This window comes from Pseudochaenichthys georgianus, chromosome 4 (genome assembly GCF_902827115.2).
Source record: "Pseudochaenichthys georgianus chromosome 4, fPseGeo1.2, whole genome shotgun sequence".
NCBI classification, from domain to species: Eukaryota; Metazoa; Chordata; class Actinopteri; order Perciformes; family Channichthyidae; genus Pseudochaenichthys; species Pseudochaenichthys georgianus.
Window position 1 is genome coordinate 10,052,517 of NC_047506.1, and position 20,027 is coordinate 10,072,543.

A 20,027-nucleotide genomic window follows, 5' to 3' on the forward strand; every position below is an offset into this window, starting at 1 on the left:
ATCCAAAACAACAACGCCAAATGTCACGTCCTGCTGTCAGAGTCAGCTGTCCCTCAAAAGAGACGCCATTTAAAACATTCACACAAAGATACATCCGTCATGGAAAGATACATCAACTCCTCTACTATTTTGTCATCTTGACCACATCATAGCCAAAAGATGTGGTTTTTCAGTCGTTGGTCAAATCTCTTGTCTAATTAATTTGGTAAATGGCATGTTGTAATAGAAAAACATTACTTACTTTAATAAAATCATTGTGTGATTCTTATTTGCTAATGTTTATCTATATTTACTACTTCTCCCACTTCTTAGCTAAGCTTGGGAACATTCCTTATTAAGAAGATGTGTTAGTTAGATGTGTTAGTGTGTTAGTGCACCAACAGTATGACCTTCAACTCAGGTGAACTGATAGCTTCCTGATATGACCTCCCTAACTTCCAGCATTCTCCTTTGTTATCACCAAGCTCCTTTCTCCTCTCTCGGTGTTTAAATATGCAGCCAAACTGTTCTTCGTCTTTCACTCTGCAGACTTTATGCTCTCTGTGAGACGGACTGAACTTTCTTGCAAGAAATAAAATACGACAAAGACAGCTGAGTGGTTTGATTCTCGATCCACATTTGATAAATGAATTCCTATCCCGCCACACATGTCCACTTAGGAGAGTATCTGATAAGGTACAGAGCACACTTTGAATAAGATCCTCTGACAAATGAAGTCTCATCTGGATGTCATACGGATGGAGAGGTGCTGTGAGTGGCAGGACTCCGACGTGCACAGATGGTTGTCTCTGTGATTGTGAGCTCATTGCTCATCTCTCCTCCTGACAGCCAGGCTGACAGGGCGCTAACATGACTGTCCATGTGTCCCGCTCTCCCCTGACATTGATATTTGACCTGCTCCAGTTTCAGAATCACATGGTGTTTGCATCCGAGCGCTGCTTCCTTGTGCCACTCGTCTCTGACGCAAAGTGTTGTCGTGCTCCGAGGTTTCATTTTTACATTAGCCTTACCACATGGAGTACTTTCCGTCAGGTTTAAACAAATATATGATGCACATGCCACTGCCAGTGCCTCTGGTTCCCCATAATGGCTGTTACCGAGGTATTTGATCTGTTAATGTGTTGGGTGTCCAGTTTTGGAAGTGCTTGCCTAACTCGATGTGAAAAGGTCTTTGTTCGATGCTTCTGCGTTTTAACCTAATCGATGATTGACGGATTAGCCTAACAGTTTACTGATCGTGTCATTAAAGTTAAAATAATGTAGGTTGCTGAGGTTTTGGATAACCCTGTTTGCGTCATAGCATAGGTAACATGTCAGGACAGACATACACTTTCTACTCTATTTTCTTCACTTCATTTCAACTCTGCTGATAAGGACACCAACTGGCATCTTTTTAATTTCAGTTCTGTTTATATTGCACTCTCCTCACGCCCATAGTTATAACGGGCATATCACATAAGTCCTGTATTGACAATATGCTCATGCTTCTACAGTAGCCCCATTGTCTGGCTGGTTGTAGATTAGCATGTTAGCCTCGCTCTGTGTCAGCCCTGTTGGCCCTGAGCTCACAGCAGGTAAAGAGCAGTGTTGTTCTGCTACTATTCTGCACAGTATATTTAGTATTCAAGCATAGTTAAGTGTACAGTAAAACGGTGTGCAAAAGAAGTTGAAATGAAACTCGTGGCACACACAGATTGGTCTGTTGAGATAAGCTTGGGGGAAGAGACGAAGAAGAGATGACTGGTTCTAAGAATTCTGCAGTTTGCCTTAAGCAACTTAAAAAAAAAAACGACAGTTGAATACCACGTAATAATTGACCGTCTGCCTTTTTCTTTATCTCTGACTCTCCTTGTAGAACTCATTTTACGGTCAGTCCTTTGGGTTTGTCTCCGTCTCTTTTGTGAAACTCTGCTTTTCCTTGTGCCGATTCAGCCTCTTTTGCTCTACCACACACAGTATTTTCTTTCCCTTTGCCAACAACGCTTGTTTCAGTTGTGCTTCCCCCCTAGGGAAGGAAGTGTTCTCGCTGTGGAGGATGTGATGTAGTACAGCCTCTTTTAAGTAATCACCCAATTATTAAAAGATATTGTGCTGATGATCTCCTAATCGTCGTTGTAAACAATGATGTGGAAATGGCAACAGGTTGATGCAAGTCTTTTAATTATGATATTCTTTCATTCTTTTTAGGCCTACTTGTACTGTTTGTACTTGATTGTTTACCGTCTCATTTTAGGTTCCTTTTCCTCTTTTTGATGATTGAAATAACTTTGCATTGTGTTAATACTCGATTTTTCCTGTTTTTGTTTCAGGTACCCCGGTCAATATGTGTATTGTTCAGAGCAGAGCTTGTCTGGCCCTGGTCAGTCCGCGGGGGACAACAAAAACCTGGAGGGGCAGGAGTCGGAGCAGGACTCCACGCAACTCAAGGTGTGTTGACGTTTTTTGCGCAGTAACACATTAGGCAGCTTAAATGCCATAAGTACATATTTCACGTTTCTACCCTCACATACAGTATGTTTAATAGTGACCGCAGGAATGAGACATCAGAAGGGAGCTCACTGTAGAGTCATTTTAGAGCATCATTTACCTACATTTCATTGATTTTGCCAACTTATAATTGAACTTATGAGGCAATATACCTCACTTCTAGCGAGTGGCTAAATTCAGGGAAAACTCCGGCTTTCCGGTCCTTCGAAGCTGGTTCTCCTTTTAGCAGGCTAGATCTCCATGGTAACTTATGCTTAGCGGCTAACCTGGGGGGTATACTACGAAGCAGGATTTTCGTTTAGCAAGATAACTTCTGGGATTTCCGGTACTAAGAAGCTGGTTCACTTTTTAGCGGGCTAGATCTCCATGGTGACTTATCCTGGAACCTAGTTTATGCTCCGGAGCAGGATATGTTCCAGGATAAGAGATCAACACAGCGAAAGCACCACGCCTGCTGACCAATCAGAGCTCAGTGTGCGGAGGAAATACAGTTTAAACTGCCGTTGCAGGAAAGACGGCCAGCCAAAATCACTGACTGTGTGAACGTGAAAATGAATAGAATATCACCTCCCATGTTCAGAGTAATCGGACTATTATAACTATCATTATACTATTATGTTAAGAAAGCTTAATTAAATATCTGCCACAACATAAGTGACCAGATCAAAGTAACATTACGTAGCCTACAGTCCGTGGCACTGTGAGTGCAGACGTCGATGTGTCCCATTATCATTCATATCACATGTAACATATATTTCCTTATCTGAGTCAGCTTCTTGAGCCGTATCTGGCCGTGCAACACTCAGTGTCACATACTGTGTGCAGAAGTATTATTTTAAGCAACACATTAAGTTGACGCAACACTCGAGTCAAATGTAATTAAAGTCAGATCCACTCGTGTCTTGGCAGTGATATCATAAATCTGTTAATGTACGCATTCAAACACTTTTTCTTTTGCCAGCTGTATTCACCTTGCAGGTGCAGCTATGTGGCTTTTATCCTGGATAAAGTGTTTAAGTTATGGATGTTTAAAGTTTAACTTCTTCATATGTCTAATATTATAGTTGACTTTTCATTCAGGAAGTATGACGCTGCGCTGTCAGTATGCTTCTCCATGTTTGTGATTGGTCGAATGCTCCAAATACCACCCCTTTCATGTGAACGCGCACCTAACTAGATAGGACACGGCTGGCTTGAGCGATCCACTTGATAACCCGCGTCGTAGTACCGTTTAGCGAGAGCGCGTATGTTTTGGATTAGGCCAACCGGCTAACTCAAACATATCCAGGTTAGGTTGAACCAGCTTCGTATTACAGGCCTCTGCTCCATCGAAATCAGTCGCATTGACCCGAAGACACATTTTGAGTTGTATACACTGTTGGAAAGAGGAGATTCCGAGCTTTCTAATGATATCAGGATTGTTTTTGTACTTAATGTATGTCACATTATATAATGACTCATCATTTTGAGAAAAAGGCCTTCAAAGTTTCCTCCTCTCTGGAATCCATCGATCTGATTGATTATTAGCGGAGTAAATGATCAAAATACTACGGAGGGAAGATATTTTTGTTTGGATTACTGGTCTGGGGGAAGCTTGTGTGTGTGTGTATGTGTGTGTGTATACATGTGTTTGTGTAATTTTGCATTTGTGTATTGTGTTTGTTTCCCGGAGAAAACACTTGCGAGAAACACCGGCTGTTGTTACGCCTGCTGTGACGTCAAGTTACTCCGTTCTCCGCTTGTAATTGTGCCGTTACAAGCTTCAAAGCTGTATTTATCCTCTGAATTTGCCAAACAAGTTTAATATTCTGAAAGCCAAGACTTTGTTTAATTGAAATCGGATGAAAACAAACTGTAACGGACCCTGCCGTGTTATCTATGATTATTATACGCCTTACATTCATAATTCCAGCCGGAGGGAGGGGGGGCGGCGCTGCGGAACAGCAGAGTGGCGAGGGAGAGCTGTCTTCTTCCCTTTACAAGCTTCAAAAATGTATTTATCGTGTGATTTTGGAAATAAAAGTTTCATATACTGAAAGCCAAGACTTTGTTTATTTAAAATCAAACAAAACACCCGAACCCCGAAAAACTATATATTTTGTTACGCTAATCCAGGTTTATTTTGAAATGAGCCGTTGCGACTTCCCACTGATTTCGATAGAGCGGGTCACATATTTCTCTTTAATTTCTTTTTCAATGTGTTGTGGAATCTTCTCTGCTGCCACCAATGGGTGTGACTGAAGAAGAAACACAACATATCACTCTTTTTGCATTATCTCTCTACCTTCCAACTGATAAGCTTGTTGTTGATTGTAACTGTATAGGGCTGATCACCATGTACAGTACACGAAGATTAGAGTGTTTTCAAGGTAAAAAGTAACTTAGAAAGTAGCCCAGTTGAACATTGTCCAGAACATAGGCAAGACAAGTTTATTTATATAGCACTTTTCAACACAAGGCAATTTAAAGTGCTTTACAAAAAATGAAAGGCATTAAAAAAGAAAAGCTAATAAAATAAACATTAAAAGGAAAAATACATGGATAAAAGTTACAGTGCAGTTTAAGATATGAATAGTTCAATTAAAAGCAGCGACAAAAAGAAAAGTCTTCAGCCTGGATTTAAAAGTAGTCAGAGTTGCAGCGGACCTGCAGGTTTCTGGGAGTTAACATAGGCTTCTCTTTATGAGTCATAGAGGTCAGGTCATGAAATAGGTCCTGACTTGCTCTGTGGGGTTAAAGTTCAGAGTATACAAAGCTTCCTCAACTCCCTGCTTTGTGTCCTTTTTGCAACGTTGGTGATTGATGTTAAAGACTAATCAATCTTCAGTGTGGACGTCATCCCTCCATAGTCAAGCGATCTTGGATGAATTTGCCTGAGGTGGACTGATGCTGGCTTTAAATTGAATATGGGACACCCTCAGCTCTTGAGAATGGGCCCTTAAAGCTTTGTGTCTGGACATTTGCATGAGTATTGGAATGAATGATAATTTGTGGAAGTGAGTGTGTTTTTGTTGTGCATGTGTGAGCACAGAAGAAGGAGGGTCTTTGTTAGAGGTCCAGCAACAAACAGGCGAGCCAGGGCAGTTGGACAGGCCTGGCAGTCTGTCATTGGTGTTGTAACACGGTCTTTGTCCCTCAACAAAAGGCTTTTTCAGAACCTGAGATGCAAACACCTCTTTTGCATTTTACATTTTCACAGAAAATGTATATTTATAATGAAATAATCCATCGATAATGTTGTGCAGAGTTTGAATTGTTGTCCTGTGGCCGGCTCCACTTTAAGCCAATTATATATTTCAATTTTTAAACTGCTTTTGTCAACCAGGGAAGTGTGTGTGTGTGTGTGTGTGTGTGTGTGTGTGTGTGTGTGTGTGTTGTTTTTTGATTATTATGTCTCTTCTACCTAGGTGTTGGAAGAATGGACGACACATACATCATATGAAATTGGACTAGAGATAGAGAAAGCAGCTCTAGAGACGCCATCGCCCCACAATGAACACGAAGAACAGGTAACACCATATACCAGTTCTTAAAGACTCTCAAAAACATCTGGTGCAAATCCTAAAAAAACATGCATCAAAGAAACACACATAGAGATCAGGGTATTTCAACTGTTATTCAAGCAACGAATAGACAAGCAAATGTTCTTTTCTTCATTGCTGCCAACTTATAAAGGCTGGTTTTCTATTGTATTCACAACCTATACATTCCACTACACACAGTAATAGGAAGGAGGAACACTTAAGTAAGGAACAAGTTGGTTGTAGTAATGTCCACTTTCCCTACTTTGTGCCTCACAATCTTCCAGTTTAAATATCATAATTGGGACCCAATACATGAATCAATAAAGGCTGTATATATTCTAAGAGTGTTGAAGATTTACAGAGAATTGTTGCTAACTTTTTTTAAGATTTAGATTTTCTTCTTTGTGTTGTCTCTAGACTGTGAATGCTCTGGAAGCTGAGGTGGAGGAGACCAAGTCGGACCCACAGTCCGATACTGTACTTGTTGCTCTTGAGCCAGAACCCCACCCAGACCCCCAGGCTGATGTGGAGCAGCAGACTGACACCCAGGACAATGCACAGGAAGTCCCTCTGTCCTCCACCCCAGAACCAGTTCCAGCACCGGGCCAAGTGTCTCCCGATGTCCCGGGCCCAGCAGAGACCCTCAGTGACCCCTCTGCTGCACAACCCAACCTGGACTCACACCCAGCCACAACCCCAGATGAAGCTGAACACACACCGACCTCACAGAGTGCCGGCCAGACCCACACAGGGTAAGCTCAGATTCACTTCCTCATTGCAGAGACTGTTCTCTGGCATAAGAAGTTGGCTTTAACCACAGACGAGTAACATTGGACAACTAAAACTAGAAAGACATGTTGCTTTCAAGATGGTTCAAGCCAGTTTCAACCAAGTGTTGGTATAATGAAGGTACAACTATTTCCATTGCACCTTTGCTTTGATACTTATGTTGGTTTGTTCTGTGCCTTCAGTTTGTATCTTATTTTGTTTTATTTATTTTACCACTGTCAATTAACTGATCACACATGGAGAGAAAAGAGAGCTGGTCTGACAGCCTGGACATTTGAAAGGCACTTCAAGGAATTGGTGACAAGCGTGGAGAAGTTACAAGGGGCTCAACATACACAGTGAAAATGTGTCTAATGGACTTTGGTGGACAATGTGGAAAATCACCTGTACTGACATGGAACTTTGGCCACGACAATTCTGGATATCCCCTGCGTCCAGTCGTCAAGATCATTATGTCCATCCGATGACAAGTTTAGATTCAACTCCTCTCCAAAGAACATCAGGACATTTCAAAAAGGACACATCAACGGCACCTCCACCGTTCTCTCCATCCCTTTTGTCCTTCCATTTCTCTCTCTTCTCTCTCCCTACACTCTGTGTCCTCCTATATCCTCTTCCTCTCTCCCGCCCCATCTTCCCCTCTCTAGCCTCCCCATTGTGAAGAGGTGTGGTAAACGCCATGTCCTTTCTTTCCCTCAGCGCTGTGCGGGTTGCCAGTGCAGGAGATGAACTCCCAGTAGACAACTTAGTCTTTACTGAGCACTCTGACTCACAGTGCAGTGTCATTCCCCCCGAACTGGCAACCTGTGAAAACTCCCCTTTTGGCTGTCCTCTCTTAAGGTGAGTTTTTAACCGGGAAGCCAATCAAAGCGCAGAGACAGGTAATCAAACTCCACCTCTCTGCGGTGCGCAACAGTGGACCGCTGGCCTTGCTCTCCACTTCTGCTTTTTTTTTATTGTTTCCTTTTTCCATCGTTTTGCCTGCGCACAACCAAGGACTGTCAATTCTGTCAAATACATTGAATACGTTTTGCATCGATGTGTCCAACATTGCTGAGTTCTAACTTGTGTTCTCAACTCTTCTTCTCCTTATTCCTCCTCCCTCCACCTCCATCTCTTCCCTCCACCTCCACCTCTCCCCTCCACCTCCATCTCTCCCCTCCACCTCCATCTCTTCCCTCCACCTCATCGGCCCCGTGTCTGTAATATAGTGTGGATCAGGCCGGCCTAGAGGACCAGCAGCCGGACCACAGCCAAAGCTCTGGTTCTGAAGCCGAAGTCCAGTCTACTCCGGGCCCTGTGGACCAGGAACTACAACTACAGCAGCAACAGGAGGCGCAGGACCTGGAGGAAGGGCTGACTGATTTGGACCAGGAGGGCAACACTTCTCAACACGATGAACCACAGGTCGGCAGCGTGTGGTTTCTAAATATATTTATATGTATTATAAATGTAAACTGAGAAACAGCCAACATCCAAAGCGTTAAGTAACAACTAAATGCAACAATTATCAGTGCAGGAATAACCAGTTGGAGATTTAATCATAAGCAGAATAGCCTCGATAGCTTCAGGAATGCAGGCATTTCTACTGTTCCTACGAGTCTCAGTGCCGTTTTGATTGTGGATCTTTTCAGTAGGCGTGGGCAGAGACGATGCAGTGCGTCAGGTGTCGTCATGGAAAATGTAACTAATAGTTCCTAATCAGAGAGAAACAGACAGGTGGTGAGAAACCACAGCTGTCGGCTTCATGGGCATCTTGTCTCTCTTCCTGTTAACTAAAACACCTTAAACTGGTGACAAATGTCATATCGTAAAACTATTCTGCACACTTGTTCAATGTTAAGGCACACCTATCCAGTAGAATTAAAAAATCAACAGTGGCCTAAGGATGCAGTTTGTCATTTTACATCGTCAGTTCTTTGTCCACCAGCTTTAAGCAAAACGATGACAGTTATAAATATTCAGTAAGCAAAGCTGTTTTTAGAAAAGGTCAGCTCGTGAATGGTTCAAACTGAAAACGCTGAGTCAACTTGTTTCAGTTGCTTGTTTTATGGTTGAAGGATGACAACAGTGGAGTGTATCCGGGGGGATTAACCTATTTTGGTTATTGTGGGGTATTTAAACATTATATTGCTGTTTTGGAATGAAGATCTAGTGAGTAATGTGTTACTGGTTGTAAATGACTCCTGCCAAATGTTTGTAGGTGTTTAACTCAAAGAGGCTGTCCAAGTTGATGGATCTTTTAGGATCAGACTTGCCAAAATGGTGATTTTATATAATCCATCCAAATATTATTCACAGCTCAGTGCAGCTCAGTGCTTTAGCGGCCAGAGGCTAGCTGACTAACATGCGTGTGTTCGTGACAAAGCATGCAATCCTTGTAGTGGATCACTGATGCCAGGATACAACATTACTCAGAATAAGCAATACTTGGATACATTTACAAAGTACTGTGCTCAAGATAACAGGGTATAAGGATATTAGGTGACGGTGGTGATGGAGTTAAACTGTCATTAAAGGCCCGTGTGTGTGTGTTTCAGGCAGGGCAGGGCAATGTTGCCAGAGAGCCTGATCCCCCAGTGCCCCGCAAAGAAGACATCCCCACCTTCGACGAGTGGAAGAAACAAGTCATGGAGGTGGAGAAGGAGAAAAGTGAGTGCATAAATGATTAAAACACACATCTAGATACAGACGCTCAGCAGCTACTGAGTGCAATCACCCATTAAGTTTCTGCTACAGAGGCTTTCTTCAAGGCGCCTTTTCTCTCAGACATGGAATATTCTCATAGCATGATGATAAACTCACTATGCTATAATCTACATGTCTTCGTTTTCCTTTTTGCGACGATTGTTTTATCTCCATTTATCGTCTCTCTTTTGCTTCCACCCCCCGGTTCTATTCCTGTCCATCTCTCCATCTCCCTTCCTCTTCTCTCGTTCTGCCTGCACACGCCATGTGCAGTGTTCAGCAGAGCGTGTGTTTATGGGCGTTGCGTAACCTCTCTACTTCTTCCCGTCGGTGTTCGTAATGTGACTAATGGAACACTCCCTCTGCCCAGGTCAGTCTCTCCATACCTCGAGCAGCGGCAGCCCCCATCCAGTGAAGAAGGTCCAGAAAAACTTCAAGAATAACTACGCCTCTGTGGAGTGTGGTGCCAAGATACTCTCGGCAAACAACGAGGCCAAGGTTGAACACGCATCTTTCTTTTGTTTTTAGCCTACACACAAACACATCCGCTACCAGGGACTGACCGTCCTTCTGTCATGTTTTATCAGCAATTTTACATTTGAGATAGGAATGAAAACCTGGGACAGCAGTTTAGGTTTACATGAAACAATGTTCACTGTATTTGGCTGTTATATATTAACTAAATGAATTCAACTAGCGATAATGGTTGATGCTAATGTTATCACTCTCGTTCTTGCGTCTCATGTTCAGAGCACTTCAGCTATTCTCATGGAGAATATGGACCTTTACATGCTAAATCCATGCAGCAACAAAATCTGGTGAGTACACCGACGCACCCCACTGGTACATAAATAAAGCCTGATTCAAGATGAACACAATTCACATCATTTTATTGTATAATTAACATTTTCTATTTCCCTCTCTCCAGGTTTGTCATCGAGCTCTGTGAGCCCATTCAAGTCAAGCAGTTGGACATTGCTAACTTTGAGCTCTTCTCATCAACACCTAAAGACTTTTTGGTTTCCATCAGTGACAGGTATACTCCCACGGTACAATATCAAGTCATATTCAAATTGATAGGGCATCCAGTCCAATGGTTTGCTGTGTCAGTCGCATTGTTGCATGTATTGGCAGGGTTGGTTGAAGAAAAGGTAGAAGGAAGCAGCTGGACAGTACCTGTGATACAAGTCAATTTGGTTTACATTTCACAATATTAAATTGTATTAGCAATATGTACAGCATGCAACATCTTCTGTCATTAAACCCAGGAGGCGCAACTGAGGATAAATCCCTCTCCTGGTTCGGAAAGACATGCAATTGATACATAATAAAGAGTACGTAATACAATTACAATATAGACAATTAAGGGTAGGTTAAAAATTGTATATTGAGAATAATCCTGAGGCATAATCATTGCTTCACATGGACTGACATTTCTAACGCATTTAGTTTAATGAACAAGCCATAATGTATACAAAATGTATTTTTTTAAATGACTCGACAGCCTTTGGAATGTCAGTATTTTTGTAATGGCATAAATCCCTTGGCCACTAAACACTTTTTAGTTGGATAGGTTGATTTTGATCTTGATGGGTGGGAGAAAATGTTTAATTAAAGGCGTCACTTGTTGTTATATTTTTAAAAACACCAGAACTGGTTCAAATCATTTTGTTCCTCCTGTATTATCAGCTTTAACTTAAATGCTGGTAGAGTTGGTTTGTGTTTTTTTACCATCACCCTTTTCATGTGACATGGAGTCACATGAAATGCAGTGGCCTTTACACCCAGCCTTGGAGAGAACATGTGTGACTGAATAACCCTGTAGCCCTCTCACACATCTTACCTTCCTCCTGTTCTGTCTGCAGATATCCTACCAACAAGTGGGTCAAACTAGGTACTTTTCACGCCCGTGACGAGCGCATAGTCCAGAGCTTCCCACTGGATGAGCAGCTTTATGCTAAATATGTGAAGGTAATGCTTTTTTCTTCTTTCTGCTACAATATGCCACTTGTGCGTCTAAATATGAGAAACGGTAACAATGGATACATTCATTCTCAGCAGTGAAATGTTGTCCTATTTAATGAATTCATACACATGTTTGTTGAGCTCAGGGGACCCTCTTATGACTTCATGGTAAGTTAGCCATGCCGGAAGCACTGCTGTCAACCTCTCCCTCTATTGTATGAAGACATGGGACTGTGTGCATGACTGAGGGTGTGTGTCCATGAGTGTCACGTGTAAGAACTAAAGGGTGGATTGGGCAGATGCACATTACTATTTGGTTTAATTATATTTGAGATGTGGGTGTCACAACTCATCGGGCCGAGTTGGTCCACGTCTGCCAGTCTTCATATTGAATCAGTGTGTGGCGTGAAAGGATTACAGTTGTTTGCTTGAGTTACTAACAGTTGTTTTCATTAAGATGAATTAAAACTCTAGACTTTTTTTACCATCCACAAATTCACTCTGAAATACGTGTTGCTGTGACGTGTCTGTGCTTTTCTGGTCTGTCTGTCCCCTCACATGTATGTTGCTCACTTGATATTCACTTTAATTTCATTGAAACAGTTGATTAATGCTCACAGGATTATCCTTATGTGCTTTGGGTTTCATGTTTGGGTGCTGACTGTGATTCACGTGCTCTATCATGAAATAATTGTGCTGTTCATACTCGAGCAGATTTCTAGAAAGTTTCAGGATTATCTTTTGTGCTAACTCGACTGATCTGAGCAGCTGAACACTTTTGTGTCTTTGTCTGATGTTTAACCTCTGTCCTGAGCGTCTCTCTCGCTCGTGCTTCTTTCCTACTGCTTGACAGAAACCTCTTTCGCGTACCTTGCCTGTGGACTGTCATGGAGAAATGAGCGTGTACCAGCACTGTATTTTGTCTCATGTGATAGCCAGACTGTAAGCAAAAAATGCTTGACTTGCTGAATCAGTCTTTACTGATTTCTTTCTCTTTGTTTTATTTCTCTCACCTGTCTTTCTCCTGTCTTCCTCTCGCATCAGATGTTCATCAAGTACATAAAGGTTAGCACTCTTCTCTATCTGTCAGAGGTCATGCTGTGCTATATACTGCACTCTTGTAATGGTCGTACACTGTAATGGGTGAGCTTTGGCTGAGGATCATCTTTAATGCATGTGATAGATATTAAGCATTCGAACATGCACATAATATAATGTCAACGCTTGCCAATTCTAGTATTGATGGTCACATGTTTGGTGGGTTATGGGTTTATGGAGTGGGCACGCATTAATGATTGGCATTGGTACTTGTGAATTCAACAGTTTATCCATTTTGCCTGCAGGTTGAACTCCTCTCCCACTTTGGATCAGAGCACTTCTGTCCACTCAGTCTCATTAGGTAAGACAGTAAATAGTAAAGGTCTTTAGTTAAAATTCAAAGGTCTTTAACATTTTAATCTATGAAGTTTGGGTACAGCTGCAGCTTACATTGTGAGAAAATACTATGCTTTGTTCTAAAGAAACGAAAACACTGTATGGGAACAATAAATAGTTTGTACGTGCATCCACTCAATTCTTTATTTTGGGAAGAAGTATCAATCCACTTATCATGAAGTCACTTGACTTTGATTTTATACTTGGGACAAATGTACTGTACCCAATGTTTTTTTTTTTTATCAAGAAGAATGACTATGTTGTTCATTATGAAATTAATCAATATTAGATTATACAAGAAATGTAGTGGATCTTTTGATCCCTCTTTTATTCTCTCCCTCTTCTAGTGGTTGTTTGGAATGCTTCATGTCACCGGTCAATGTGTTTTTTTATCTGTTTTCGTATATACGATTTACTCCAAAGGTCAAACCTTCTAGTACATACAGCTTATCTCACAAGCACACATGGCACGTATCTCTATACGTCTCTCCCAGATCACCAGGTTCATCAGGGCTTCTTCCGACGGCACTGCTGTTGGGGTTTAAAGCGGCTGTAAAACAATAAACCTACTAGACTAGATTACACTTTCTTTGAATCTGATCTGAGCGACATGTTTTTTAGAAAATGTGCCCCTCCCAGAAAGCTTTAGCCAGCTCTTTAACAATGTAAACCTTAACCTATTTCTGTAGGTAGGCTTGTTTGTGTAACAGTGTGTGCGGGTGTTTTGTGTAGGGTGTTTGGTACCAGCATGGTGGAGGAGTATGAAGAGATTGCAGATTCCCAGTATCCCTCAGAGAGGCTGGAGTATTTGGATGAAGACTTTGGTAAGATGCCGGTGACCCGTTTTCAACATCAGCTGAAAATGTACTCTAACTTAACTAATGGATGAATGGACTACACACAATAACGTTTTAAAGCTGCCTCACCTGGCAGAACAATGCACAGCACTACAAAAGACCCTGAGAAGAGTCAAATTACATTATCAATCAATCAATATTTATTTATATAGCCCAATATCACAAATGTTACATTTGTCTCTGTGGTCTTCACAGTTTGTACAGAATATCAGTATGACAATACGACACCCTCTGTCCTTAGACCCTCACATTGTACAAGGAAAAACTTCCGGAGAAAACCCAGTTTAAAGGGAAAATGGGAGAAACCTCAGGGAGAGCAACAGAGGAGGGATCCCTCTCCCAGGACGGACAGACGTGCTATAGATGCCGTGTGTAAATTGAAAAGATAATACATTACCGCTCTCTAACTAAGTCACTGAAGCTGGAGTTAACTATTAATATCAACGGCCTTATGCAGCAGAGTTCCCTTCGTTGAACCCTAATTCTGTTTGGGATATTTCATTGTAGAATTCCATAAAAGCACAATAATATTTATTTAGTGTTGAACAATATATATTTTTAAGAGTAAAGTATTTTTCTGAATATAACATGCAGTATTTCCTTTTCTTCAGACTATCCACCTGGCTACCAACCTTCAGAGGACAAGGAGTCTAAAAACCTGCTTGGCTCAGCAACCAGTATGTACACACAGACAGACACACATGTATATATGGCTCTATTAAGAAAGTTGTATAGCAAGTGCAACAATTTGGTACACAAATATTTAAAAAGGTTAGGTTCGTTGTGTGCTTGGCATTTGCATTATTATCCTTTTAACTGTTCCAAAGATATATAAGACCTTAGAAAAAGGAACACATTACTCAGGAATGTAAAGGACTGGAGGTCGGGTGTTTTTCTAGCTTTATTGGTTTTATTTTTGTCAAGGCCAAGAAATCCTCCTCATTCTGTAACGGTGGCAGCAGTGTATCATTTTGAGCTTTCATATCTTAAAACTGAAATAGTCTGGTGAAACTGATACTGTCTGTAAAGGAAAATGGTTATGAAAGTATGTATTTGTTTTGCATCATGCGAGTATTCTTGGTCCATAACTCTCGGAGTCGATGGAGTCCCACACACCAGTGTGTTTGCCGAGTTGGATATAGATTCCCTGCACAGTGTTCCCTTGGTTTTCTTAACCTAGTTGGTATCACACATGCAGACTTGGGTTTTGGTTACAACATTATGCAGATTCCACAGGACTTTTTTATTTTTATTTTTTAACCACACACACTTGTGCAAACACACTGGTGCCCCTCTGTCTCCTGAGCAAAAAGAGTACTGGTCAACCCCTACACACACAGGCTTTACACACAAACCTTCGGGCCTAACCTTAAAATCTGAAGAAAGATCTGGAAAGAAAGTCATGTAGGGGATATAATGTTAAGTTTAAAAAAAGCTCATGTTTGGCCCCAAGTCTCTGTATAGGAACTTAATGCGTTATAAAAGAACTGTTTTCTTTTCCTTTTATAGATGCCATCCTCAACATGGTAAACAACATTGCTGCTAACGTGCTGGGCGGCAAGCCGGAGCTGGAGGGTGGAACAGTCGCAGGAGGTACTCATCCCTCAAACACTTAAAGCTTCCTGTTCCTATTTTCCATCCTGTTCATCTTTCATGTCCACGACTCTTTTCTGTAAATTGTGACTTATCTGATTTCCCCTCTATAGCTCTGCCCATGCTGCATACAACGTCTTTCACTAGTTTGACGTATTGTCATAGTTTTGATTAAAACAATGATATAATATCTTGGAATACAGAACTATATGCATTCACAAACTTTACTTTGTAGGGAAGATTGACACATTTGAAAGGTAACAAACCATGGTATTTAAAGGTCTCTTATGGGCAAAGTGAAACTGTTCTGGAAGCCATTTACGCGAATAGTTTTCAAAGAGGCTTGACACGCAGTAACAGGCTTAAATATAGTTTAAAGGTGGGGTAGGTAAGTTTCAGAAACCGGCTCGAGTGCACTAAAAGTACACAGCTGAAAAGAATCCGCCCTTTCCTTCAGACTTCCTTACAGAGCATTTGTGCGTGCACGAGATGGAAGGCTGACAGACAGGGCGGCAATCCAATCCGTTTAGCCGGGCCGGTTTCTGAAAGTTACCTACCCCACCTTTTAAGAGATAATAGGGTCCAACATTATTACGGTATTAACCCAGACTCTGTACATTTTCTCTTTTTAATAGAAGGCCCTGACATGCATTCGTTTTATTTTGTTTGAACAACCACACCTTAACAGTCGATGTAAAACTGGTTTATCCATTTAAAACCGCCGATCGTTTCCATTTCTCAGAAAAGGTTGTTCGGCACGAGTCGCCAAACTAGTTTTCAATTCAATCACAAACTAGTCTTTTGGAGCCCTATTGGATAATTCACGGTCACTTCTGATTAATAGTTAGTAGGAAAGATGTTCGCATTAATTTATTCTTTATTCATATTTTGTTTTTGTGCAAACCTGATTGGAAACATCAGGAACGAATATGACGAAAAGTTTATAGTCTTGCCTGAGGAGGAAGTGCATTAATTGATACGAAGAAAATGAAATCAAAAGAGAACCTGATGAAAACATTGCCAATTTTCTTCCGTTTCTCCCAAGAAATAGCACATCAAAAGGAAAGCTAATAACAGCTCCATAAAGTATTTAGAAACAAAGGAGAAGAAACGCATTTAAATAAATACTGAGAATATTGCACAACGCTAGTTCGTGGAAACGCTGTTATTCAAAGACCTTTTTAGAAGTACTATAACTATACACTCATCCTGCTCATACCATCCCTTTTCAGCTGTTCCTTTCTCTTTCCCTCGAGCTTGCCACATGTCTCCCCACATATTGTTTAAATTAACTGCTGCTCAAACGAGGTCATTTTCTTTCCTTCTCCTGTGTGAGCATACGCATGGCCTTGAATGTGTATGTGAGCTGAGTCAGATGTTTATTTGACTGTCGGCTGGAGGTGCCCTGCAGCGTTTCAGCAGCACTTTGGCTCTCTGTGTCTTACCTTTTGGCAGTGGAGCGTAGATGAATTCAGACTGAGGGGGGCCCATGACGCCACAGCCTGCTCCTTGTCCTGTTCATGCCACAGAGTTACATCAAAATGACTCTCACACAGCTTTCCCCTGATGCATGGAGTTAAAGGGAAAACTCTGCTTTACACATATTTCACATTATAATGTTTATATTTAGCGTCTGCTCTTGAACAGTTTCTGTTAACATTTGTGTTTCTCTCCTGTAATTAAGTATCTTTTACAAAGACCAACTGAGAACACCCGACCACTTGTTCCAAAAGTAGATTTATTTTACTTTGAGCTGCCGCACAAATGAAGTCTACTTTATAAAATTCAATTTGACACAATTGAATTATGAAATGTTAGGCGTAAGTTCACTAAGTCAACCTTTCTTTACTTTTTTAGCAAAAAGTGTCTTTGCATTTCTAGGGCTCATTTTGCATTTACACCCGCAGAGTAAGCAGGGAAGAGAGTGTGGGAGGGAGAAGTCGGTTCTAACTGGACTGAACTGGTTCACATTATTTCTGGCCTTCCCAAACATGGGCTTGTCAGCCATTCTGTGGAGCGAAAATGGTCTGTTCCCCACTCTGCCTCCTGCAGGCAACTAGGATCTGGGAGAAACTGGCCACGGCACTAAAAGTGATCTCTTCCTGTGAACTCTGCGACGGTGACCGACTGTTTGATTGTTGTGTTTTCCTCAATGCAGTTAATACAACAGCAGAGGTGGAGGAAAAGAAGGAGAGCACAGAAGTTGCACCTAAACCAGCTGAAACACCTCCGGACCCTGCACTGTAAGACCACCTTAATGAATTAAAAATGATGTATAGGTCACAGAAGGAGGAGTTGAAATAAGATGACTACAATATAGTGTTGTTTTACTTCACTTATCCTTTTACCATCCTCCAGGAAAACCAAGCTCTGATTATCTGCTTCTAAATCAGTATCTGTGCCTCTTCCAGACCGGAGCCTGCAGAGCCAGATCCCCCTGCAGCCCAGGAGGACTGTGATCTCTCCAATGACTCTTCCACGCCTTCCCCCTCATCTACCGACTCCCAGGAGGACAGACAGATTGTCACTTTGGTAGAGGAGGAGGAGGACGACGAGGAGCCCAGACAGTCCACTGTCACCCTGATGGAGGATGAGGCAGATGAGGAGGAAGAGAAGACGGAGGAGTCATCGAGGAAGGAGGCGGACAGGAACCAGTGGGACAGCCAGACTTACTGTCCCTTCTCCTCCTTCTCCTCCCTGTCTCTGTCCTGCATGGCCACCCTGCCGGAGCTGCTCCACCGCTGGTGCTCCGCCCGGCTGGCCAAGGAGAGGCAACGCAGCATAAAGCGGAAGCAGCTGAGCTCACAAACACAGACTGATGGAAACCCCCCTTCCCTCATTCACCCACCTCCACTTATCCCTGTCCCCACTCCCCTTAAAGAAGCCCTTCCCCTCACAGAAAAGGCCCCAGAGCCCGAGCTTCCCGTTAAGGCCCAACATGAAGGGAAAACCTCGGGTGAGGTGCCCACCACACATCCAAACGCTGACACCCCTGACACACAAACTCCAGAGGTTAACATCCTCCTGGAGCCGAGCAGGACCGCCACTATCCCCGCTCACAGTTTCTCAGACATCCACAGTTCCCTGACACCGCCCACCCCCAGCCACGAGGAGAAGCTGCCCCCTCCCATTAAAGACGCGGCTCTCGACCCCGGCCCTACTCCATCCCTCCCTGCTGTCTCCATCCCGGAGACGCAACATGCCTCCAGTGCCACCCCAACCTTAACTTTCAGCCCCCCCCCACAGCCTGGAGCCTCTGAGACGGCCTCTCCTGGTGCTGTGGTTCCCCCCGCCAAGGAGCAGCCCGTTCAGTTGCTTCCCACTGCGTCCAGGCCTGAAGACCTGGTCCCCCCCGTCACTGAACTGCCCACAGCTCTCCCACCCACAGACGCAGAGACTGTAAAGCCAGGCGCAGACAGTGGGGACTCGCAGAGACAACACGTCCAGGCCTCACAGACTAACGGGGAGCAGAGGGACTCTCACACTGGAGATCGTGTGGAGGACTCAGTGGACGAGTTCCTCTTGAGCACCAACGGGAATGGCAATGTCCATCGCACAGCTACAGACTTCTATGCAGAGCTGCAGAACGGGGGAGATTATACCGGTGGAGCAATGGCTGGGAACGGCATGCTGTTGAACGGGGGGGCGGTGCACGGCTCCAGCCAGAAGGAGAGCGTTTTCATGAGGCTGAACAACAGGATCAAAGCCCTGGAGATGAACATGAGTCTGTCCAGCAGATACCTGGAGGAGCTCAGCCAGAGGTAACCCCCTGCACACAATAAGCCTTAGTACTATAACGTTATATTAAGATGGTGCTTCCCTTAAGTCTATTGTTTGGATATGCTTCAAAATGAATGGCAGGGCTGTATACCATGAGTTTGCACTGTGGAAGGGTTTGTCATTTCTGCATCCGTGTACCTCTCAGATACCGTAAACAGATGGAAGAAATGCAGAGAGCGTTCAATAAGACCATCATCAAACTACAGAACACATCCCGCATCGCTGAGGAGCAGGTCGGTTTGCAAGAAGGCTAAAAGAGCAAGAAAAGCATTCACAGTTGTGTTTGTGTGATTATTGACATTGGCTAACAATTTAGTAACTTTTTAATTTGACAGGACCAGAGGCAGACCGACTCGATCCAGATCCTGCACAGCCAGCTGGAGAACGTCAGCAAACTGATGCTCAACCTCACCGACACAGTGAGCCAGCTTCAGAGAGAGGTACATGAAACCTTTGTCTGTTGTACTGCACACTGCTTACAGGGGTCAGCAAATAGACATGTGAAGTTCAAATCTAAGCTTATTTGTTAACATGACACGGCATTAAGTTTACTATATTTTTTTGTGATATTTTAAGGGTTTTATACAAGAGAATAAATCCCTGGAAATTAGGATTTCATTTGTTTATCAGAAACGGGTTTATTACCAGGTAGGTTGACACGTACGAGGAATTTGACTTGATGTCATGGTGCGTACATACGGGATCATCACTGGCTTCCGCTACCGTATTGACTACAGAAATCTTCTACTCACTTATAAAGCTCTCCATAACCTTGCCCCCATCTACATCACGAGCTCCTTCAGGAGTACACCCCCTCCCGCACCCTCCGCTCTTCGTCCGTAGGACTTCTCACCGTCCCAAGCTCTCGCCTCAGCTCCACGGGTGCTCGAGCTTTCAGCTGCTCGGCTCC

At 42.9% G+C, this 20,027-nt stretch overlaps 1 protein-coding gene across 1 annotated transcript in view; it reads left to right on the forward strand.

The window, feature by feature from the left end:
• suco (SUN domain containing ossification factor) overlaps positions 1-20,027 on the forward strand; it is a 41,043-nt gene that overhangs the window by 15,102 nt on the left and 5,914 nt on the right. The window contains 19 exon segments of the mRNA XM_034080671.2: positions 2,310-2,427; positions 5,895-5,996; positions 6,429-6,763; positions 7,500-7,640; positions 8,012-8,207; positions 9,341-9,452; positions 9,859-9,986; positions 10,239-10,306; positions 10,417-10,524; positions 11,354-11,459; positions 12,498-12,518; positions 12,797-12,852; positions 13,620-13,711; positions 14,356-14,421; positions 15,254-15,337; positions 17,496-17,580; positions 17,749-19,098; positions 19,263-19,350; positions 19,453-19,557. Of these exon segments, the coding sequence (XP_033936562.1) occupies positions 2,310-2,427; positions 5,895-5,996; positions 6,429-6,763; positions 7,500-7,640; positions 8,012-8,207; positions 9,341-9,452; positions 9,859-9,986; positions 10,239-10,306; positions 10,417-10,524; positions 11,354-11,459; positions 12,498-12,518; positions 12,797-12,852; positions 13,620-13,711; positions 14,356-14,421; positions 15,254-15,337; positions 17,496-17,580; positions 17,749-19,098; positions 19,263-19,350; positions 19,453-19,557 (3,361 nt within the window).